This window comes from Mesoplodon bidens (genome assembly GCF_964165515.1).
Source record: "Mesoplodon bidens genome assembly, chromosome: 8".
NCBI lineage: Eukaryota > Metazoa > Chordata > Mammalia > Artiodactyla > Ziphiidae > Mesoplodon > Mesoplodon bidens.
This window is the reverse complement of record NC_138165.1, coordinates 97206161-97230586: the sequence shown is the minus strand read 5'-3', so window position 1 is coordinate 97230586 and position 24426 is coordinate 97206161. Positions and strand designations below refer to the sequence as shown.

General features: G+C 41.8%; 1 protein-coding gene across 2 annotated transcripts in view; it reads left to right on the top strand.

Annotated features, from left to right (window-relative positions):
* Window positions 1–24426, top strand: part of EPHA4 (EPH receptor A4) — a gene marked incomplete at its 3' end in the record, with an annotated part of 146956 nt that overhangs the window by 44057 nt on the left and 78473 nt on the right. For both annotated transcript variants that reach the window (XM_081243311.1, XM_081243312.1), the window contains exon 4: window positions 20814–20969. In XM_081243311.1, coding sequence (XP_081099437.1) covers window positions 20814–20969 — 156 coding nt within the window. The remainder of the gene's footprint in view (window positions 1–20813; window positions 20970–24426) is intronic.

Here is a 24426-nt window from a genome sequence, read left to right as displayed (position 1 = left end):
ACCACGAGTCAGAAAATGAACCTTTTAACTTAATATATATGTCGTACACGGAGTCTAGCACCAATTTTCATCCACCTAAATGGTAAGTTTCATGCAGCATAATGGATGTCCTCTCTGTGTACACATTGTAGGGGACAAATGTCTTGCAGCTGCTTTGCCCTGAGGCCATTGTGAATGCCACGTTACTTGACAGATGGGTCTAGTTTACATCATCAATTTTTATCACATTCTTTTATGAAATAGAAATTTCTATCATGGGCATGTAATTTGCTGAGTATTGAAATTAGCAAGCTCTTTCAGAAGGCTGTAAAATTACATATTTGTATGAAATTTGCTCTATTTCTTCTCCCTCTTACACACTCATCCCAGGTGAATGAGACAACACATAGTACAGTCAGGGGAATTTAAAGAGTTATAAAGTCATAATCATTATTTGAAAATTTTTATTTTAAATCTGAATTGGGGGAACAAATGCCTTAAATATGAGCATGTTCCTAGTAATTCATTGGCAATAGCCATTAAAATGTGATCAAATCAAATCTAGGTTTGGGATGCTAAGAAAGATCAGTTATGTGACAACAGATTTAGGTTGTGTTTACTAATCTGAATGGACCCTTGAGATGTTGAAAGTATTGAGAAGTCCAAGTAGAAATTTCTTATATGTTGTATCTTTCTGGCTTAAGTCATTAAGATATATTTAAATTTTATGTAGACGGTTAAGCATTTGGGAAATTCTGAAAGACCACTCTCTAGAACTATACTTCCTTATCTGTTTTAGTTTGCCTATTCATTTGACATAGGCTTCATTAGGAAATGACAATTGTACTTCCCAGGTAACATTCATCCTTACGTAAAACTGGTTATAAGTCTATCTTCGGTGGGTCATGATGACTTACAGCTATATTAAGATTTAACATGGACTGACCATTGCCCTGCATTCTTATTCTCATTGTAGAAAAACACCTGCAAAGATAGGCAAACACCTGAGGAATGATCATTTCATTTACCACTTGCCTTATTGACTATCTGCACATGCTTATGCTTTCTCAAGTTTCATTTTCCTTTCTTCCATTCAGAAGCCTGGCATGAAAATGCACTCAGACAGAATCTGGTGGGTTTAATACTTAAACTCTTGGGGAGTTCTGGTGCTAAGGAGGGAGGGTAGTACCTGGCAGGAGGCACACAGGAGTGGCTAGAGCCTTTGCTCTGGAGCCATTCTCTCTGCATCTGACCTCCCATCCACCACTTAATAAATATTTTATTGCCTCTGCAAGTCAAGCACTGTTTGGGTGCCTTGGTTTTCTCAACTGAAGTATATCTTTTTGGAAGCATATTGATGATACTGAGGTTCTCAAATTCTAGGCGATAATGCACAGTTTTAAAATAATGTAACAATTAGAATTTTATTTTATTTTATTTATTTACTTTTTTGGCGGTACGCGGGCCTCTCACTGCTGTGGCCTCTCCCGTTGCGGAGCACAGGCTCTGGATGCACAGGCTCAGTGGCCATGGCTTACGGGCCCAGCCACTCCACGGCATGTGGGATCCTCCCAGACCGGGGCACGAACCCGCGTACCCTGCATCGGCAGGCGGACTCTCAACCACTGCGCCGCCAGGGAAGCCCTAGAATTTTATTTTTATTATCACCTTCAATTTATGGCAAGGGATATTGGCTTTTGAGTTAAGAAATTAAGAAAATGATTGAACTTTCAGAAGATAAAACCCCTGAAAATGGAACATAGGTCTGTGAAGTGTGGGAGACCCTGATAGAGTCATGTTCTGGAGTGGGTGTTTATTGGGTGTGTTGATTGGGTTTAAATCCCTGTAATAGTGAGCTTTGTTATAACAGTAACCTACTGTCCTTATATAATTTCTAGACTGGTCATTGCATAGGTTTGGTTAGCTCACTTTTTGACTTGTTGTGCTCTATAAACTGGACCAATCCTACAATTTAGCTGCTCCCACATCACTCCCCTGATACTGTTCTCAAAGAATACAGGCGTCTTTGACATTGACAACCTGTCCCTTCCTAGGCCTCTTCCTCCTTATTAATCACCTTGACTGTTTGAAATTCTGATCTCCTTTAGCTTTTTTCATGCACTTTCCTGGTTCTTCCATAGTGAATGTAGCATTTGATCTGTAGCAGTGGACACTGACATCCTCAGGTGCCTTTCATGCACGGTGGGCATAACCGGCAATGCCTAGGTCAAGAGCAATTGGTGATGGTTAAATGTGATCACATATTTAAAGTGCATGGCCTAGTGCCTGGTGGTGGCCAATAAATTCAAGTTCCCTTCTTGCTCTGTTCTGTTGTCTATCCTGCCTTTTTTCCAATTGTCTTTGAAAGATGGTATTTACAAGATTCCTTCCTGAACTTTTTCTGAATCTACAGCTTCTCCACTCCTGTGATTCTTGTGTTCTTTGCAGATATTTTCCAAATCTCTGTCTCTAATTGTGCTGACCTCCAGACCTGTATTTCCAATTGCTTCCTGAACATCTCAATTTAAAGGTCTTGAATTCAGTGACCACCTAGCTGACTTCATGCTCTTCCTTCCAAAATCAACTCCTCTTCTTCTAGTCCCTATTTTGGTTATGGTGTCTCTTCTCTCAGGTATTTGGTCTGGAAACCTTATGGCTAGTTTCAATTCCACTTTTTCTACATCCTGCAACATCTAATTAGAACTATTGGTTTGGTCTTGGGTAGAGCGTTCTTCCTTTCCTCCTTCAAGGGCAAGTTTGGAAGTAAAGTTAGCTGCTTGAAGTTAGGCCAAGCAATGGTTACTTGATTGATACTGACAGTTGAAGGTCACAGAGTCTGTGGGGCTGAGAATAGGGAAGGAATTATTGCAAAATGTCCCTGGTTAGCACTGTATGGACCAGGCCAAACCTTGCTGTATATGGAATAACCTGTCTCTCATAATCTCTATTTTTCAAATACATGCAGGTGCTACTATAGTTAATAAAATGCAAATGTATTTTAAAGGGTTATTGAAGGTGTAGTAACCTTTTGTCATTGTAGAATTTTTCAAATAATGCATACTGAAAGTGCAACTGTTGGGGGGTTTCATCAAATGTTATGATGTCATATGATGAAACATAGATTTCAAGGATTATTGACTTTCATTTGTTCAGAGTCACAAATGCATAGGAAAAAGAAAAATCAGAGATTACATGAGCTTTCAAAAATTAGATTTGGGGGAAGAGAAATCAGAATTGAAAATCTCAAAACACTTGACTAGGAAGTTTAGAACTCCCATCTGTTATAATCAAGATAGGTTTGTGTGTGTGTGTGTGTGTGTGTGTGTGTGTGTGTGTCTAGGATAAGTCCTGTCTTCTGGGTTTAGCAATTGCTTGCTGGATAACAGGCAAATAAATATACGTGTAAATAAGCATGAAGATAAAGGAGTGCAGTGCGCACAAAGTAAATGTGAGGTCTGATTCCCCAACGTAGTAATGCTTCACAGAAGATGTGGTGGCTGGCTTTATTTAGGCTTGGAAGTGCCCACCGAAGAAAAACACACAACCTAAATGTTGTGAGTTATGTTTTATTCGGGGGCCTTACTGAGGACTATAGCCCAGCAGAGTGAGGAACTTCTGAAGAGGTAAGGAGGAGCCAGGATATATAGGAGTTTTTGTTGGAAAACAAAAAACAACAACAAAAAATACAACCACATAGTTGAACGTCAAAAGGTTACTGCTCATCACAAAAAACAGACACTTAAGTTATGATGTAGTGCTCCTTTGTGTATGGGAATATGCAAAAGTCTGGGCTCATTGAAACTATTCCTTAAATATATATATATATCTTAACTATTTAGGGTTAGTATCCTGTTTTTCTCCATCCTGAACTCCCTACAGGGTACACTGTCATTGGGGGCTGATGGCTTGATGGTGGGCAACATTCCTTGTTTACTGAAATCGCAGGCAACACGTTTTTGTTCTGCAGAGGAGAGGTTAAGATTTTATTATTCGGAAGTGACTGAGAACCCGTGAACCATCCAAGTAAGAACAAATGCTACACGGTCTAGTTTGATTGAAATGTAGGATATCTGAGGAACAATTGGGGGTGGTTATGAGGCTTTTGAGTGTCTCTACTCTTCTGTTCAAATTTGATGGAATGGGGCCCCTTGAAAGATTTTAAACACAGGCATGACACAATCAGTGTGGACATTGTATTTTCTTTATTACACAAAATGGGTATTTAAAAATTACGCTTAAATCCAGATAATGGCCAATGAAGAAAGTGAAAGCAGAAACTAGAGGAAGGGAGAGAGACAGAAAAACTGAGAAACTACAGGGGAAGTAGAAAGATCTTGGTCGAAGAGCTAGGAAGGGCATGGCTGGAGCTCTAGGTTGTGCTGGAGGTAACCTGCTTTTGTTTACTTGGGCTGGGAGTTTAGAATGCTATCCTTGCCTTGCCTTTGAAAGTTTACTTTGGTTGTTCTACCAGTATGCCCAGGTCTTTTCATGTTTTTTTATCCTTAAACCCTGAGAGGCTCCTTTCCTAGGGGCTAGTTAGCTGTAGTATTAACTTCGAGTGGCAATGCCAGCAGCATTAATACCATCCAGGACCAGTCTCCTAAGTGGGATATCTTTATAGCTGGAGCAGAAGAATGAAGTTCTGTTGGATGAGCCTGAAGAGCTGAAGAAAAGGAAATGTTTTCTTGATGTCCCTTCCTGTTCTCCACCTCTCTCTTTCCCTCAGATTCTTGCTCTGAATCATCATCTGTTTTCCACCTCACAGGGTGTTGGGGTTAATATCAACTCTGCAGTCTGTGACTCAAGGTTCAAACATCCTTGATCAGAAACTGCATCATTTCAAGTACGTTGAGGAAACAGGTTTCCTTTGTGGCCATAGGACCCTAGTAATCTTAGTATTCTCATATTCTCAAACCATGGGTCATGTTTTGTTATATTCTACCCTCTTTGATTTCTTTTCATTTAAAACTACATTTATAGGCACCCTAGCTGTGACGCTGCACTGTTTTGTTTAAAACATGCACCTGCTTTGTTAGTAAAGGAAACTTTGCCAAGAGAATTGTATGTAGGTAGGTGTGACTAACTCAGCAAAGAGACTTATCTCTCATCCTATCTGCCCGAGGTCCCAAGGCTGCCTTTGATATGACTTATTTCTTCCCTCACCAGCCCCACCCACTCCAACCTGTACTGCTCTTTTCTCCCCCAATTTTTCATATCTAAATAGTTCAGCTTTTCAAAACTAGTCAGCCCTCTGGATTTATTTTCCGTTGGGTGACCTGAACCATGGGCTTCCTACTCCTTTGAGTGCCAGGGGCTCACAAGCAGAGAGCATTCACATTTTGCCTCCCCACTTCCCCCACCCTTTAAGTATTACCAGCAAAACCTTCTTGCCTGCCTGCGTTGGGATTGTACTCTTTTTCCTTTGGCAACTTTCAGCACAGCCTGTAAAGTTGCAAGGCTGTTTGAAGGGAAATCTGAGTCCCAGTGGCCAAGAAACATAGGAACAGGAAAGGGAACCCAAAATGATCTTTGTAAAGCTTGGTTCACAGAGCCAGGGCTGGTCTGGTCGTGTGTCCAGCCTTCTAGAGCTGGTCATCAAGGTTTAGATGCTACAGGCAATTCATCCGTCCATTTATCCAGCCTACTAATATATCATGAACAGCTACCAAGATGCTATACGCAGTGCTGGAGATTTCATCGCAAACAGGATAGGCACATTTACTACTGCTGCTGATCAAGAGATGCATTCTACAGGGGGAGATGGGCCGGGAACCTCTAAACACACAGTTCATTACTGAACGATATACTTGTGCCGAAGGCAGGGTTGAGGAGAGGGTCTGTAAGAGTGAGGCTTTCCTTGTGGCTGGTACCGGCATCCTAGGAGTCCCTTCTTTTCTTATAAGCTGAAGACGACTGTTTTGCACTGTAGGCTAAGAACTGAGCTATATGATCACAGGGACTATCAGGAAAAGAGGGTATGAATGGTGCCAAATCTGAAAATTCTACTCTAATTTTTTCAGTTTTCTGGAAACCAGCTAGCTATCTGCGGTCTCCCAATTAGGTCAACGTCAGCTCTGTGTGGAAACAGGAAAGTAAAGACCCCACTTGAAAACCAACAGAGCCTGCCCACACCAACAGCAACCTAATGTCAACTCAAAAGCTAATGGCGGGGCTTCCCTGGTGGCACAGTGGTTGAGAGTCCGCCTGCCGATGCAGGGGACATGGGTTCGTGCCCCAGTCCGGGAGGATCCCACATGCCGTGGAGCGGCTGGGCCCGTGAGCCATGGCCGCTGAGCCTGTGCGTCCGGAGCCTGTGCTCCGCGGCGGGAGAGGCCACAGCAGTGAGAGGCCCGCGTACCGCAAAAAAAAAAAAAAAAAAAAAAGCTAATGGCTCTTCCTTCACTTCGGTTGCTGTCGACACATTCTTGTCAGTTGCACTCCTGGTTCCGGTTTGCATCGTGCTCAGGAATCCGGCCCTCAGGCGGGCTCCTTGTCAGTGGGTGCTGTCATGCAGCTGCCATCAAGGTGTGGCTGCTGTATGTAAGTGGTCGGAAACCTGGGCCTGGTTACCAGCCTCGTAGAGACGGTTGTGTTGGTGGGAGGTGTTCTGTCACCAGCCGTGGGAGTGTTGGCCCAGTCTGCTCAGGTACATCTAGACATGACTCATTTCAAAGGACACAGCCAAGGGGAAAACCAACATTTTCTCCTCGTGTCCCTTGTCTGGTATCTTAAGTCCACATCCAGGAATATTTTGTGACCTCACTGAAGAGCAAAGCGAGTCCTTTATGTCATTTACTTGGAACCCAAGCTCTGATCCCTGCTCCTCTATCCCCACCCTGGTCCAGGTCACCATCGTCTCTTCTTGGTCTCCCTCAACAGCCTCCTCACTGGTGACCCTGCTTCTACTGGTACACTTCCTACCACCCATCTTCCACCAGCACCCAAAGTGATCTTTTGAAAAATCTCTACCCTGCTGGTCTCTTGGAGCTCAGTGTTGGCTTTCCTCCTCAAGCCTTCCCTAGAGACATCTCTTCTTCTCTAATGGATGCACACCTCCTCAGGGGCCTTTGCAACTTCCTTTTTCTCCTGGAATGCTTTTCTCACATAAGTCTTCACATTTGCTGGCCCTTTCTTAGTTCAGAGCCCAGCTCATGGGTCACCTATAAAAGGCCTTCCCTAAGCACGGGCTCTAAGCCCTTTCCCCAGTCTCTTTCATGTTACCACTTTGCTCTCTTGTAATTATACCCGAGCCACTAGAGTGTGTGCTCTTCCAAAGCACAGACGCCCTCTCTGTCATCCCCTCCCTCTGCCAGGCACATGCAGCTGCTCAACTGTACATGTGGAGTGAGTGAGCCTTGATGCCATAGAGAAAAGACATTTGTTTTCTTCGTTTTTTTTTTCTGATTTTAGTAAGTGGCAAAAGGAGCATAGGAACACTCAGAAATCTCTGCTAAGACAGGTAAGAGAAAGTTCAATAAAGAGTTTAAAGTTATGGGCTTCGCTGGTGGCGCAGTGGTTGAGAGTCCGCCTGCCGATGCAGGGGACGCGGGTTTGTGCCCTGGTCCAGGAAGATACCACATGCTGCGGAGCGGCTGGGCCCGTGAGCCATGGCCACTGAGCCTGCACGTCTGGAGCCTGTGCTCCGCAACGGGAGAGGCCACAACAGTGAGAGGCCCAAAGAGTTTAAAGTTATGAATTTATAGGAGGGTGGGTTGTTTTGATAAGCCCGTAACTCAGACCGATGGCTGGTAAGTGGTCGAACTCAGGTCCTGAGTTCTGTGGATGAGCCCACACCAGGCCTGGAAGGGAAGGTAAATGTACTGGAGTCACTTGCTGAATAACCTTTGAACCAAACCATAAATGACTTTAATGTTTATTAAAACATGTTAGCTCTTTCAGAATCACTGAGTCGATCACATCCTGGGAGGAGTATAGACCAGAATTTTAGAAGTTTAAAAAGAGATTTTATAAATTATGTAGTCTGGTGTCCTGAGAGGAAACAGAGGCCCAGAGACCTTCAGTTGGTAAATATTGGGACTAGAACCCAGCTCTGGTCCCCACAGAGCCTGGCCTCTGGATTCACTTCCTGAACTTACACATATGCTAGGAATGAATTCTGACATACCAAGTGTAACCTTGACATAGCCTTGAGGAAAAAAGCTTCATTTTGTTCATGGAGATGATCATCCACCTGCCAAATTTTTTTAATGCTTTCTTTTTTTTCTCCTCCGGGAGGATGATTTATGACTTCATCCTTTTTTTTTTTTTTTTTACTTCTTCAAATCTGAACCTCATTCAAAATGATCCCACCTCAGGGCTAGGAAAAAGTTTTCTATTCTAATAAATAAAATACAGGTCTTCTCATGGTCTCAGCTTTCCAGGCACAAAACTGATCTACTTTTGACAGCTCTGTGGAAGGACTTTTAATGTTTTTCAACTGCTTTGTGATATACAGAAAGTAAGTGTAATTAGCAAAGAAATTAAACCGTTTTCCAAAATCCAGGTTGGTTACAATCTTGTAAATAGAATCCTAAAGAACGTTTTCAATTTCCCATGCTGCTTATAATCATTTTTGAAGGTTAGTTCAGAAACTTGTTTTGGGCCAGTAAAGATATTTGTACATCTGAGATGAATTTAGGTTATGTTAGTGAAATTCACTTCTTTTGTGTTTGGCAATAAGCCTGATTTGTTCTCCTGCTGGCTTTAAGTGGCTCTCACTGTCACCCCATCTATATTTTACGAACAAGAGTTGTCCCACTCTCCCTTCATATGACCCAACACTGTGGGAACTTGTCAGTATCATGGTCTTGTTTTTGTTTTTATTAATATCAATTTTCATCGTGATTGCTTGTGTTTGATATCTGGGATGAGATACAAATGCACAGATTATGACTTGATATTTCCCCCTGGCATCCCTGTTTGTGATTTATAATTTATACCTGGAAAAGATTTACTGACCTAACTGATAATCTTTCCCAACAAAAGATAAACACCTGTATAAGTCATCAGTGTAAGTCAGATGCACTTGAAAGGGACAAAGAATTCACCTGCAAGCACTTTTGGCATCTTGCCCTTTCCCATGAATTCAAACTGCTGACAGAGAAAGCTGATGCTGCCAAAGCACTTTCAGCAGGAGAGCCCCTGAGGGAGGGACCGGCCCCACCTGCCATACTGTAAGGACCATCCTAGAGCCCTGCCCTTTGTGCTTTTATTAGAGGAGATCCGGTGAAAGCAAAGAAATTGTCCTAGTGCTGTGGAGCTCAGATCTATGAATGTGCACCTCCCCAGCCTCCCTTTTGTCCAAGGGGTCCTGTAGAAAGCTCACAGGTAAGCCCTGACCAGTTGCTAGTCCATCCTTGTCAAGGTGGGTGCCCATGGGCTCTCAGTGTCACGTTGCATATTCCTGCTAGCTTTAAACTGATTTCTTGGGACCATGATCTGTCAGCCTGATGGGCTGAAAATGCGTTAGATAAAGGATCAAACCCACCCCACCCCTGAAGCTTGCAGGAGTGTAACTTGCAGGAGTCAGTGGGAGAGAGTGAGTTGGTACTCGCACTATTTTATATAATAGTGAAGTCATGAGTGATCTCAAATGTTTGGTCTGCTGGTTCTTGCTCTGATCTCTCAGATTGCCTCTATACAACACCAAACAGATGGTGCACGTGCCCCATGAATTTCATTTGGTCTAGACTAGGACTCTTCAAGGAGCTCCTTGGGAATTTTTTTTTTTTTTTGTGCAGTACGTGGGCCTCTCACTGTTGTGGCCTCTCCCGTTGCGGAGCACAGGCTCCAGACACGCAGGCTCAGCAGCCATGGCTCACGGGCCCAGCCACTCCGCGGCATGTGGGATCTTCCCGGACCGGGGCACGAACCCGCGTCCCCTGCATCGGCAGGCAGACTCTCAACCACTGCGCCACCAGGGAAGCCCCTACTTAGGAATTTTCTGTTGTTCTCCTCAGACATGAGCAGTGTTGGAATAGTCAAACACATGTAATATTAAATGCTGACAGATAGTTATATAAAATCACTAATCCACTAATGCAATACCAAAAACAAAACAAATGTTTAACCTGCTCATATCCGTTCAACATAAATCCCCTTTTCATCATGAGTACTCAGAATTTTAAAACTCTCTCCAAAAATTCTCAGTACGATAATATTCAAAAAGTAAACAGTGAAGGGGCCCATGATCAAAACCTCAGCAGAGAATTGTAATGCATCCCTAATAACCTTAGCAGTGAGTCTTTTAAAGCTTCTTTTTCTTCTTCTGATCTCCTTGGGCCCCATCAACATAACAAAAAAGAAGAGGGGGACACTGAGCAGTTATTACTGTAGTCATTTCAGCCACATAAATCGTGATCTGTGACAACTCAGGCTGTAAAGTCGTTTGGATGACAATGACCAGCGACACTGCCAGAGTTAATCAAATAGTTGTTTAACACGTGTTTCTCTTGGTCTGGCCCTGGCTTCAGAATATATTTCATTCATTCCCAGTCTTTACAATGTTTACTTTTTTTTTTTTTTTTTGCGGTAGGCGGGCCTCTCACTGTTGTGGCCTCTCCCCTTGCAGAGCACAGGCTCCGGACGCGCAGGCTCGGCAGCCATGGCTCACGGGCCCAGCCGCTCTGAGGCATGTGGGATCTTCCCAGACCGGGGCACGAACCCGTGTCCCCTGCATCGGCAGGCGGACTCTCAACCACTGCGCCACCAGGGAAGCCCACAATGTTTACTTTTAAATGGAGAAACAGCAAGTATAGGATGTACCTAGAGTTAATAAGAGGACATCCACCTGGGCTGTGATCTCCCTAAAAAGAGGCGCCTTGTCGAAATCAGCTGGTAAATACCCAGAGTGCCCACTTCTGTGATCTGTTCCTGGCTGGCAATCACTAACTCTTGTTTTATTTTCTTCTGGGTAGAATCAGCTTCCTGGCCAAACTCTTTTTCCTTCAGGAACATTCTACTCAGGGGTCACCTGTTCTTACAGATGCCATCTTTCTACTCCGTTCCTTCTATATGCAGACAGTCTTGGGACTTCCCTGGTGGTCCAGTGGTTAAAACTCCTTGCTTCCACTGCAGGGGCCGCAGGTTCCATCCCTGGTTGGGGAACTAAGATCCTGCATGCTTGCAAGGCGCGGCCAAAAAAAATAAGCAGATAGCCTTGGGTTAGGTACGTCAGAAAGGTCCCCATAGAAGCCTTCAGGTACCCCTGCCAGAGAGCGTCCTTAAGATGGGAGTGGGGGCAGCAGTCTACTCCCTTCCTGAAGGCAACATTTCCCAGATTTCTTAGGGCTTAGGATGTGCTCAATGAATACTTGCTATCATTGTTACTATAAAGACTTAACAAAAACATTATAATCATGCTTAATAAATGTTTGCTAAAACATGAAGGTCCAAATGAATGAAAAGGTGTGCATACCTGCTAGTGGATGATCTCTTTACGTAATGATGCTGACCACATGGATTCAAGTATTAAATTCAGAGTGTGAGGAGTGGGAAAAAATGTAGCTGTTTCCTCTATTCAGTGCTCTGACCTCTTATTTGAAATCAGTGGATGTGTAATGAACCACTAGTCTTTATGTACCCCAAAGATCAGAGGCCGAAGAAGGCGATAGCACAACTCATTGGAAAGTTGGTCCCTCTCTGAAATGTCAGGGGTAATCAAGTTCGGTGTTAGTGGCTTCAGAGTTGCATGCCATCACTGTGATTAATGTACTATCAGTGGTGAGGATGGAGCCTATATAGCTGCACTTATTATGTTCCCATATATTTTCAGTAATTTTTTTTTCTTTTTAAGATGTTGGAGGTAGGAGTTTATTTATTTATTTTTGCTGTGTTGGGTCTTCTTTTCTGTGCAAGGGCTTTCTCTAGTTATGGCAAGCGGGGGCCACTCTTCATCGCAGTGGGCGGGCCTCTCACTATCGCGGCCTCTCTTGTTGCGGAGCACAGGTTCCAGACGTGCAGGCTCAGTAGTTGTGGCTCACGGGCCTAGTTGCTCCGCGGCATGTGGGATCCTCCCAGACCAGGGCTCGAACACGTGTCCCCTGCATTAGCAGGCAGATTCTCAACCACTGCGCCACCAGGGAAGCCCCTATTTTCGGTAATTTTATATTCAAGTTCAAGGCAGGGATTAGGTGTTTTTAAAAACATGATTAGGAAATTCCCTGGCAGTCCAGTGGTTAGGACTTGGCGCTTTCACTGCCAGGGTCCAGGTTCTTCAGTCCCTGGTCGGGGAACTTAGGTCCCACAAGCTGCATGGCACAGCCAAAAAAAAAAAACAATAATAAAAAAAAATTTTTTTAAGCCATGATTAAACACTTTGTATGTTTAGCTCATCTTAAAGTATTTGTTTTTCTTTATATTTTAGACATTTGTGATTTTTAACTTACATTTGTTTCCTTTCCTAATATAAACTTTTACATATTAGAAAAGCAGATAAACTTAAATTTTGTCAAAGCCTTAAAAACATTATTATAAATCATTCAATTAAGTTCTGCTCAACCTATGCAAATTTATATCTTCAATACGATCAATAAATTGAAAAAAAATCAATCATTAATCTCAAATTTTATCAAAGAAAGTCACGGTCATTGATATGTGAAATTTAGTATGAAATAAAAGGAAAAGAACCACAAAATTTGTAGAGCTCTGGGGATTAAATCGTTTCCTTGAAATAGTCTCATTGTTTTTCAAGGCAATATTGAAATCCATGATTTCTTTTTTTTAATATAGCAAATTTTCAGTTTCCTAAATGGGAGCATAAGAACAAGGGTTAGAGGTAAGAATAAAGAATCTTTATTTAACAAACTACATATTAAATATATATATATATATATATATATAGAGAGAGAGAGAGAGAGAGAGAGAGAGAGAGTGATTACAGTTTGTTGTGCTGCCTTCTATTTTAAAATTGTTACCCCCTATAAAATTGAAGTAACTTATTTGTTTCTAGCAATGCTCTATTCTGATTTATTATAAATTCATGTTAACTCCCATCTTAGAGAAAATTGTAAAGATCAAACTAAGTTAAAGTTTCTAGCCTCACTGTGGTCAATTCTCGTAGCAACCTCTGGGCTTTAGATCAGAATAGATTCTGTCTCTTTCAAAAATACTGAAGCCCTTTATTTGTCCTATCTGTCAAGTCACTTACATCTAAATTTGGAAACCTAATTGCCTTTGTTGGAGCTCTTAAAACTTCCCCCATGAGAGAGAATCCCAAACTGATGTAGCCAGAGATTGGAGCTAGCAACCTACATTCAGGTCAGTACCTTTACATATATACAGAGGAAGGCTTTTTTAAAGCAGTTTCTGGCAATGGAATTATGCCTTATTAATATGCTGAATCTACTAATTCATTTTCTTCTTTTCCATGTTTAGTTGAACTTTGTCTTTGGAATTTCTTCTGTTCATGTTGACTCCCTCCAAGTTTACCAAAGAGAAATAGCTCCTCAAATAATTAGACTGTGTGTTTTTGAGGCAAGCAGGGAAAAATAATAAGGTATTTCTCCATTGCATTCTTTTTACTTGTGTTTAATAATTTTTATGGAGTTAATTTAAATTTAGCAGGCTTTATGTGAACTTGCTTCTAGAGGATGTACTGTATCTTATGTGAAAACTGTCTGCATCTGACATTTTAGAATTACCTACCTATTTATGGAATTATACTGCATTCTGTTCTTGAAAGAGCAAGTCAGTTTTCGGTGTAGATTTTTTTGTCATTTTCTTCCTCTTTGTCTATTTTTTATGGAAGCTAGTTCCAAGATAAGAGTGGAAACAATGGAAGGAGCTGGAGGGTAGAGAATAGGTTGGAACAGTGGTTTGCTGAAGGAGATGGTCTGCATCATAAACTATTGATGGAAAACAGAAATCTCAAAACCCAACCCAATAATTTACTTAATTTAAAAAATGTTCTTACATATTTTTAAGATAAAAATAAAACTTTACCTGAAACCTATCTTGTGTATGATCACTAAATAAGTTGCCGATGCTATGAGACAGAATTCAATCCAGGGTTTTTCACATCATGTTAACAAAGGAAATAAAACAATGAACACGTTATCTCATAGTGTTTTTGAAATTATATCCAGTTCTGTTCAAAAACAAAACAAAAACTTGAGTTTTATTTATTATTTTTTAAAAATATATGGATTATCTGCACCTTTGCAGCACTGTGGTAATAATATGTTACCCTTTTAGTGAGTAGTTAATACAGACCGGACACTGTGTTTCACTGCGTAGGTATTGTCTCACCTAATAAGTACATCAACCCCCAAGTCAGGCTACATCACTTTATTACCATTGCTGCAAAAGAGTAAACTTTCCACCAACCATCTTACCAGAAAACTAATTTGACTCAGTACTATAATATGTACATTCACTTTAAATTGGCTTTCAGAGAAGGGTTTTTAAAGGCAACATTTGGGGTGACTGCTGCAGGATATATGACTTTCTTCTGATTGGTTAGTGATGAGGTAACAGGGTGGTGTTCCAGGAATCTTAATCATCAACTTTCTGATTCCAACCAGTCTGGGGTCTCATTGTAGTTACTATTTACCACCTGGGTGGGGGTCATAGTTCCTACAGAACTCAGAGATGTCTATCCGATTGTCATGTATAGCCCTTGAGGAGGAACTAGGGCTCTGTTTTATCTCTGAACTATTGTTCAAGCTATCTTGCTTAACTGCTTTTCCTTTGTTTCTGCATTCCATCACTTCTCTGATTAGTAACTGCTTGGAACTCAGGGAGACACTGCAGGGTAACAGAGATCAAGGAACCTTAGATTCCACACTTGATCCTGGCATGCTCTAGAAGGAATTGTGGGCAAGTCATTCATCTTGAAAATGAGTGTGTTGGACTAGATTTAATATTGGCAAAGTATGACCCCCAGGCCTGACATCTGTTTTTTATGGTCTGAGAGCTAAGAATGATTTTTATAGATGACATTTGCAATCAATTTGATAATAAGGCACACTTTTTTTGAACTCCAATTGAGTGAAATATTATCCCTCCAGATAGGAATTCCATTCTTCTCATTAATAAATAGCACTTAATTGTTACTATTATATTCTGAATTTCATCAGTAAAAAATTTGTAGAAATTTCTTAGAATTTTATCTTGTTATGTAATTACCTTCTTAATATCCTTGGTCTTCCTCTTGGCCTGCAAAGCCTAAATTTTTTACTATCTAGTGCTTTACAGAAATGTTTGCTCGCCCTTGAATTAGATGATCTCTAAGGTTCCTTAAAAAACTCAATTTCCTTTTTTTTTTTTTTCCAACACATATCAGGAAAACCAGTCGTGGAATGCAGGTGACTGGCACAGTGTGGTTTTGCCAGTGTTTTGCTATTTATGAATGGAATAGTCGACGGTCCCAAAGCAGAGCCCTGTTTCCCTATAACAATTGTCCATCTTTACCCTGTAGATTTCAAAAAGCATGAGGAGGTCTATAAGCCTGATTTATAGGTTAAGCTACACTGCCTGGGTTAGAAAACCAACCCTGCCTTGGGCAGATCGTTAACCTTTCTGCCTCAGTTTTCCCATCTGTACTGTGGGGGATTTGTTGATGTTCACAACTTCCCCAAAGATGGCTGGGGATTGCACATTTCTGCAAAAACCTGAAAGCAGAAACCTTCTTTAGAGACCTCATTTTATTTTTTATTTTAATTTTCTTATACATTTAATTTTTTTTAATTAAAAAAAACTTATTTTTTTGGGCCTCACCATGCAGCATGCGGGATCTTAGTTCCCTGAGCAGGGATCAAACTTGTGTCCCTTGCATTGGGAGCACGGAGTCTTAACCACTGGACCGCCAGGGAAGCCCCAAGAAATTCTCTTTGACAGATTGTTTTCCCCTTAGGAAAACCTCTTATGTTATTCATATAATATACAGTCTAGCAAGTGAACAGTTAATCAAAAACTAATTTGATAATGGCCATTATGTAACTGATATTTCTAAAATAAATTCCTAAGCATACTGAAAATACTGTATATCCAGTACACCAAAGGCAGAGTTCCCCATAGTACCCGTCTGGAAGTGTGTGCCCAGTATCCTACCCACATGATGAGGGTAGAGAGACCCACAGGCCTCCGAGAGCCAAATGTTCCCCCTGGACCAGTTTGCATAAATGGCTCAGATTGCCCCAAGGGAGCCACTGTTGGAATTTCATCTTTAACCTTCTGGAGACTCCAAATTAAAATGCAAATTTGTTACCAAGGAAGGTAATTTTTAACACATTAATGTTTATTTGTTAGTACTTTAGCACAAATTAGGTTTTCTCAAATTAGCCAGCTGCCTGAGAGCAGTGCTTAAATAGAAGTGAATCAGCCTCCCAGAGGTGGGCTCGGGGTAAATTTGAGCAAAGGTCCATCCCCCATCACTGTCAGCACCCAGCATTTGCAAGAGTGCCTGTGTGTGGTCACACATGAACACACACACACGCGCGCGTGTGCGCGACTTAAGAGTCCAGACTTTAGCATGGCATTGTTCAATAGAAATACAGTGCAAGTCACACAGATGATTTTAAGATTTTTAGTAGCCACATTAAAAAATGTAAAGTTTCAAAGGTGAAATTAAATTTAATGGTATTTTATTTAACTCAGTATATCCAAAATGTTGCTTCAATATGTAATCAATATAAAAATTATTAATAATATAGTTCTCCTTTTTGAGTACTAAGTCTTTGAAATCTCCTGTGTATTTCACATTTACAGTTTGTCTCAATTCTGACCACTCCCGTTTCAAGCGCTCAGGGCCCACTTGTGGCCAGTAGTTACTCTGGACAGCGTAGACCTGGAAAGTGGGTCACAGACATGTGGTTGACCGAGGCAGCAACCTGGTGGGCTGGAGGGACAAATGGAAGTTGGGACCACCCGTACTTCCCCACCACTCATTTATATCAGTGTCACATTTTGCTAGAAGTCAGTCTTAATGCTGACTCCACCACTTAGCTGTGTGACCTTGGGCAAGTTACTTAAAACCCTCAGTTTTTTCATTTGCATGTAAACACCATAAATGCTCAATGAATATTTGATGTATCATCACAACTGATATTATTAGTAGCTATTTTTACAAACTAAATTAGTTTAAACATGAACTATAAAGGCAGTCAGGTGCGATCAATCTTTCTGTATTTCTCTAAAAAGGAGAAAAATGACCAAACATCTATATATATAATATCTTTTAAGAGTAGGTTTCACTAGTTCCTGAAATTGGGCATTACACCTCATGCAAATCATCTATACACCAAGAAATCCTGAAGATACTACCTTGCCTTAAGAACCATTTTGTTTTTGTTTTTAACCAAAAGTAGTTATATTTAAATATTCCACAAAGAAACTTCTACAGAAGACTATCCTAAAATACAACCTCATTATAGTAGTGGGTGAGCCAATGAAACAAAAGTTTTTCTATCTGTTCTTTGTCTTCATTTATCTTTTTTTTTTCTTTTTCTTTGTGGTACGCGGGTCTCTCACTGTTGTGGCCTCTCCTGTTGCAGAGCACAGGCTCCAGACGCGCAGGCTCAGCGGCCATGGCTCACGGGCCCAGCCGCTCCGCGGCATGTGGGATCTTCCCAGACCGGGGCACGAACCCGTGTCCCCTGCATCGGCAGGCGGACTCTCAACCACTGCGCCACCAGGGAAGCCCCTATCTTCTTTTATTTAAATTCAGCAGAAAGAACTAATTAAGGCAAAGCTAAAGGAAAAGAATTCAGAGTTTTGCATGCCACATGTGAATTAATCTTCCCACAATGGCATATTTGATAGGTCAAGTAAGGCACTCCTTCTCTGTACCCCATCTCGTGAACCCTCACCAGCAGCAGGGCAGAAGGAAGGCATGTCTTGGGTGTGCAGTTTGGTTCTCCCCAAACTTGCTTACCGAGTGTAATGGTTTTCACCCAAAAGAGAAGGATGGAAAATCGTAACACGTGTCAGTGCTTGCTATACACGTTTCATGGGGGGTTTGTTTAGAATGAAAGATGTAGTGAAGATTTTAAGATGCAAATAAATGGTGATTAAATATGGGATGTACTTACACATTCATGCACCAAACGCTGCAAGGCTGTGAACCACTCAGAGCAAAGAAATGTACTTAGCCGTCAATTTAGAAGGTCATTTTGAATGTAGGCAGCAAAATGGCTGTGTGCATGAAAAACCACTACTGTATTTTGAGAGATCCTTCCTAAGAATCCTGAAATATTAATAACATGGTCTTAATGTAGTTGAAGACACAAGAATGTGTGAAGGGTAGAGAGGGTTGCTGAAAAGAGCACAATGACAATGTTGTATTTTCTGCTTGCGCTTGTAAAAGCAAGAGGAAAAGAGAGTAAAAATAGTGTGTTTAAAGAACAGCAGCCTTCAACTTCCCAAATAGATATAAAACTCTGTATTCTCCAAATGAATTCACAAATACTTACTCTTGGTAACATTAATATACTAGCTTCAAGGAAACAGAAAAGAAGTATAAGATTGAAAATTCACTTTTCCCTTAAATAAACATGTATATACACAACTAATTTTTGAACTTTAGGAAATTCAAGATATCCTTCAATTTGATTTTTGTGAACTAGGAATCCAATTCTTTAACTGGAAGTAGTCTGATTGGAATAGAAGTGGAGGAAATAGCAATGCTGTTTTCCTTTCTTAACAAGTTTTTGAATGTGTTCTGTTTTCACATGGCAATGAATCAGTCATAGGCCAATTTTGTTGTCAATCTCCCACTCCCACTGTGAGTTTTTACATTTTAATTCCTGACGAAACGAAGATGCGCAAGGATTAGGCAGGAACGTGGAAAGTTTTCCTCCAACATCCAGCTGTGAAAAAATAAAAGCAATTTATCCCTTTTTGGCCGTCCCAGCCCCGAGCGACCAGGTTTCCACAAGTTGCCTTTGTGGGCTGTGACTGACTGAGTGAGACACGAGACCCAGTGGGTTTGTGTCAAGTTCAAGGACTCATTGTGTTTGAAGTGGGAAGAACGGGTCTGACCCTCGGTGCTTCTTCCTGCCAAAGCCACAGTTTTTGATTTTAATCGAAACCCTAGGGCCATCTTAAGCGTGACCAAGAAGCACCTTGCATGTTGAACCTTAGCTAATGATATGATGTGTATAAACTTGAGACACATAAATCTCAGTCATAGTCATTGGAGCAACTTGTTTTTCTAAGATGCTCCGGTCCAGTGACAGACGAAAGCAAATAAGGGAGAGATTGATCTCCGAGCGCTTTTATTGTCGGTGCTCCACACACCATAAAGTTTTGGCTCGTTAAAGGAAATTCCGTAAGCAACTCTAGTTAATAATGGTGAAGTAACTGCGTGCTTTTCCGGAGCTTCTGCTGAACTCTGTTTCCGCCTGCCGTTACCAGAGCATGATTAAGAAAATACCAACAGGATGTGCTGGACGGGGGAACAGACTTCAACTTGAAGCCGTACGGATGCTTGATGGATGAGTAACGAGACAGGGAACGTGGCCACATCTCCTCAGAGAATCACATAGTTCTGTGGATCTCTTTTTATCTACTGGTTTGAGTAAAATCTGCTGATTGCTGGTGCGGTTGGTCTCTTGCGGTGGTCAAGCTGATGGAAAAGGCCCTTCTCCCAGCTGATATTTTTGATAGTTTAGAAATACCCAAAGTGTGTGATAAATGGAGAAAATTGAGAGTGAATCATACTGGAAAGGTTGTGGGTAACTGTAACATTTTTATGGTACCTCTGGTCTTATAAAATAACTTTATTTTTAATGGCCTTGTCACTGTGGGTTTAATATGGATGGTGTCAGTCAATTTTTATTTGAGGTTGAGACAGATTTGGGAGATGATCTTGAAGGGCATAGGGGAGAAAAAAAAGGGAGAGAAAGATGCTATTAATTATTATTTATGGTGAGATTTCCCAGAATTATTGAGTCTTTCCACATTAATCAAAGCAGTCCTCGGTGTCAGTGCGATGTTTGTAAAGATGAGGTCATGGAAACGTGTCAGGTGCATAAGGAACTGTATGGCCCAAGTTCTCTCCACCAGCCACTTGGGCTGTGTGTGCAGAGGGAGGGCGGTGTTGGAAAAATGGAGGAAGGGGGAAACATGAGGGTTTTATGAATTTGAAAATGAACGCAAAAAAAAACCCTGAACATATTATATTCCAGAATCTACTGTGGGTAGTTTTATATTACTTTCCCCTGAAATCATGATCCACGTCTTACCGGCTCTTTTCTTTTATGCTTGGTTGCTTCTGTTGGTCTTTCACTTTGGTTCTCTCTGTAGCTGAGCATAATTAGGAAATAATCACCTACCAATTTTTTGTTGGCGCTGGGATACACTTCCAACTATTTGGTTCAAAACCATGCTGTCAGATTCCATAGCATGGGGCCAAGAGTACAGGCTTTGGGGGCCGAACACTTGCAGTCAAAGCTGGTCCCTGACATTTACCAGATGCATGGTCTGGTGCCGACAGTTTACCGCTCAAAGCTGGTATTCCTCATTTCCAAGGTAAGACTAGCAACAGTGCCTTTGGAAAAGGGGCGCCATAAGAATCAAACAGCATCATGCATATAAGCATGTAGGAAGCTCTGGGTAAACTTCAGCCGTGCTTTTATTGACACAACCGGTTTTAGGAAATTTTTTTCCACAGGGCTTTGCCACCTGACCGTAATGTTAATGGCTCTTATAGAGTGACTGTTTGATAACAGTCAGATAACCCAAATGTTTTGGGTTGTTTTACCTGCATCTCAAGCCAGATGCTCACTAGTGATTAGCAAAAATGTCTCCTTTCTTCTGAATCAAGGAGGTAACATTTTGCTTTGCTATGTTATCAGGGGTTTATGTTGATTATTTTTTTTTCTGCTTTCCTTTAGCTTGCAAAATTGGATATTACAAGGCCCTGTCCACAGATGCCAGCTGTGCCAAGTGTCCACCACACAGCTATTCTGTCTGGGAAGGAGCCACATCGTGCACCTGTGACCGAGGCTTTTTCAGAGCCGACAACGATGCTGCCTCCATGCCCTGCACCCGTAAGTTGTATGCTCATCTCCCGTTTCTTTGATGCCAACAGCTTTCATTTCCACCTAGCAGGGCACTGCTAGGCCTTCTCCCAGGATAGCCATGCAGGGGGCAAATGAAATGAAACATGCATCTTTTCTCAGTCAGAGCAGGGGCAATCCTCAGGAAAAGAAAGGCTCTTTCTCACTGAGTTTGTCGCCTTCAAAATGCACAGCTGCCAACAGACGACTTGGTGGAGCAGAGATTGAACATTCATGGGTTGTCTGACACAGCGTAATTAGAGCTGAGACTGGAATTTATAAACGGCTTTACCGTTTCATCTGGGACTCTTGGGGGAAGCATGACAGCTGCAAGGGAAACAGGTATAGGATGGGATCACATGTGGGCAAGTGGTTTCAGTTCTGTGCACGGATGTCATAGCTTGCAATGTCGTTACCCTTCTTCCTTCTTTCCTCATAGTTTTGTGCTCATAACATTTAGACCTGGATCCTAATAAATGCTTGTTTAATGATAAACACTGAACACATGCTGGGTTAAGGAATGGATGGGGTTGGCACCGGTATGCAGGGAAATAGAGGACTCCTTTCTCACACTTTATATGGACAGTGTTTCTGGGGGTTGACATTCCTTTCATGCATACTCTGGGATTCATACACCCTGCAATGGCTATGACCTTGACCAGAGAAGGGAGTGGTGGGCCCGGGTATTCCACCCCTGTGTTCTCATTGACTGAGCCTGTGTTTGGAGGTTCAGAGCTGAGTGGCCAGGCACAAGAGCTTTCCGCAGGTTTTGGCTTTGTTTCCCAGCCCACCATTTGGTACCCAAATGACTATTTAGCCTTTTAAGTCTCAGTCTCCTCATCTGTAGAATGGACTAATAATAGTACCTCCCTCATGGTTGTTGCTACTCAGTACCCTCATGTTATTTACATACTATGTAAAATGCATAAAATCATGCTACTTGACAGATGTTAGCTTTTACTGTCATTAGGACTTTCATTATTTTGTTCCTTAACTACCGTACATTCCATCTTGGCTGGCCTGTAAACATCACCACAAAGAGCAGTTTTGTTTCTGGTTTGGAGTCAGTTAGGTCAGCTGGGGGGCCATTGTCTAGCCCAGTCAAGGACCACCTTTAATAGGAGCGAGCGGAGAAATTTCAGGGCCATACCAAATTTGTACTGAAATTGCTGTACCCTCCGGAGTTCATTTCATAACCAGAGAGGATAATAATTATTGTCATAATAACTACAACAACCATTTTATCATTATACCCAGGTAATGCATTAGGCACTTTTGATTAACTTTATCATAGGGCTCATATGATAACAATCTACGAGATAGACATTATCTTTTTTTTTTTTTTTTTTTTTTTTTGCGGTACGAGGGCCTCTCACCGTTGTGGCCTCTCCCGTTGCGGAGCACAGGCTCCGGATGCGCAGGCTCAGCGGCCATGGCTCATGGGCCCAGCCACTCCACAGCATGTGGGATCTTCCCAGACCAGGGCACGAACCCGTGTCCCCTGCATCGGCAGGCGGACTCTCAACCACTGCGCCACCAGGGAAGCCCAGACATTATCTTTATTTTAGAGACGAGGTAACTGCCAGCTCAGAGATGTTAGGGGTCGTGACCAGGACTCCACCCCAGTTTGGTGATGGTGCCGCAACACCAGAAGTTTCTATTTATTGGGAGGCAGTCTTGCCCTCTTCCTTAGCTCATGCACAAATTTCCAGAGGGAAGGAGTATATAAGGGCCAGGCTTAGTTGTAAACATAACTGGACAAAGATTTCCTCATCTTCTTTTTCTGTTCCTTCCATAGACTAGGTACTTTCTCTGGATGCCACGTATATTTGATATGCTCAAGTCCCAGCCTGTTTCTTTTCCAGTCTAAGTATTCTTCTCTTATGTTCCATTGTGTGCAATTAGCTTCATAATAAACTCTCGTCCTCTGTCCACACCCACTACCAACATTTCTCCAGTTGTGATTTTAGGGCATAATAGCAAGCTCAAAGGGAAATATAGTGGGAGGACAGTGTGATAATTGCCTTCAATTTGCATCATGCAGTCCAACACCTACTTTCCACACAGATAAGTCTTCTCTAGGCTGGGGCTTGATTGTGAACCTCATAAAATTCACCTCTGATGGCAAGACAACCTGGCTTTTTCTCCCAGGTATTTTCAGTCTTATGATTCTGATCTGTTATCTAGCATTCTAGGGGGCCATGGGCCAATCACTTAATTCTTGCAGCTTGCTATGTGGGAGTTTAGGGAGACCCCAAAGGTTGCCACATGCCTGAGTTACTGGTATGTTTACCATATGTGTAAAAGTGGTTTCTGAACCCTTGGAGTTGTATGTTTCTGTAGGAGGAAATTATTAGCTTTACCTTGACTACGCAAATGAGAGAAAGAAAATATTGATTTTAGCCTATGGACAGACCTGAAAGTTTTAACATGAAAGTAACTTTTGCATTTTTCAGAGATTGTTTTCAAGAACGTAAGAGAGGTGGCTTTTTGTGTCATTGATAAGAGACCCATGAAAATACCAAAGCAATATGTGATCCTTAACACTTTCCTAACAAGATCATTGCATTTATTGTATCTCTCCAACTCTGAGTTAAGAGGAAACACAGTGCTGACGTTAATACCACACACTTGAGAGGCTATTTAATCTCTCCAAGCCTCAGTTTACTGATCTGTAAAATGGGATTCTCATTATCTACCTGTGAGGTGGTTTTAAGAATTAAACAAGGAGGGACTTCCCTGGTGGTCCAGTGGTTAAGACTCTGTGCTCCCAGTGCAGCGGGTCTGGGTTCAATACCTAGTCAGGGAACTAGATCCTTCATGCTGCAACTAAAAGAGCCCACATGCCTCAGCTAAAGATCCCGCATGTGGCAATGAAGATCCCGCGTGCTGCAACTAAGACCCGGAGCAGCCAAATAAATAAATAAATAAATATTTTTTTAAAAAAAGAATTAAACAAGAAGATATTTGCAAAGGTCTGGCACATGGTAGGGATCTTACGAATGTTTGTTCTCTTCTTTTATTCCCAGCTGGTCACTTCCTTCCCCAAATGACCTCCACAGCAGACAGCCGGTGCATCTCACTGCCCCTCTAAAGGGATTGTCTCATTTGACTACATGATTAAATTACCAATGGCTGTACTGTACTCCAGAAACTCTGGGGGGTAGGACTGAGGCATCAGTATTTTCAAAAGTTGCCCCCATAATCCTACTTTACAGACAAGGTTGAGACCACTTCTCTACAGAGTTGAATTTTTAAGTTTTATTTTTTAGTTTAATAAATATTAACTACACAAGACTCTTTAAGACCTCTTTGAGATAGGGGTAATCTATAACAGATAGTAACAGATAGACTAGTAAATTAAATAGCAGAATTAGAATCTATTCTAACCTACGGCTCTCCTTCTAGATTTCTTCCATCCTGGTGAATACAGTGGACCTGCATTGTC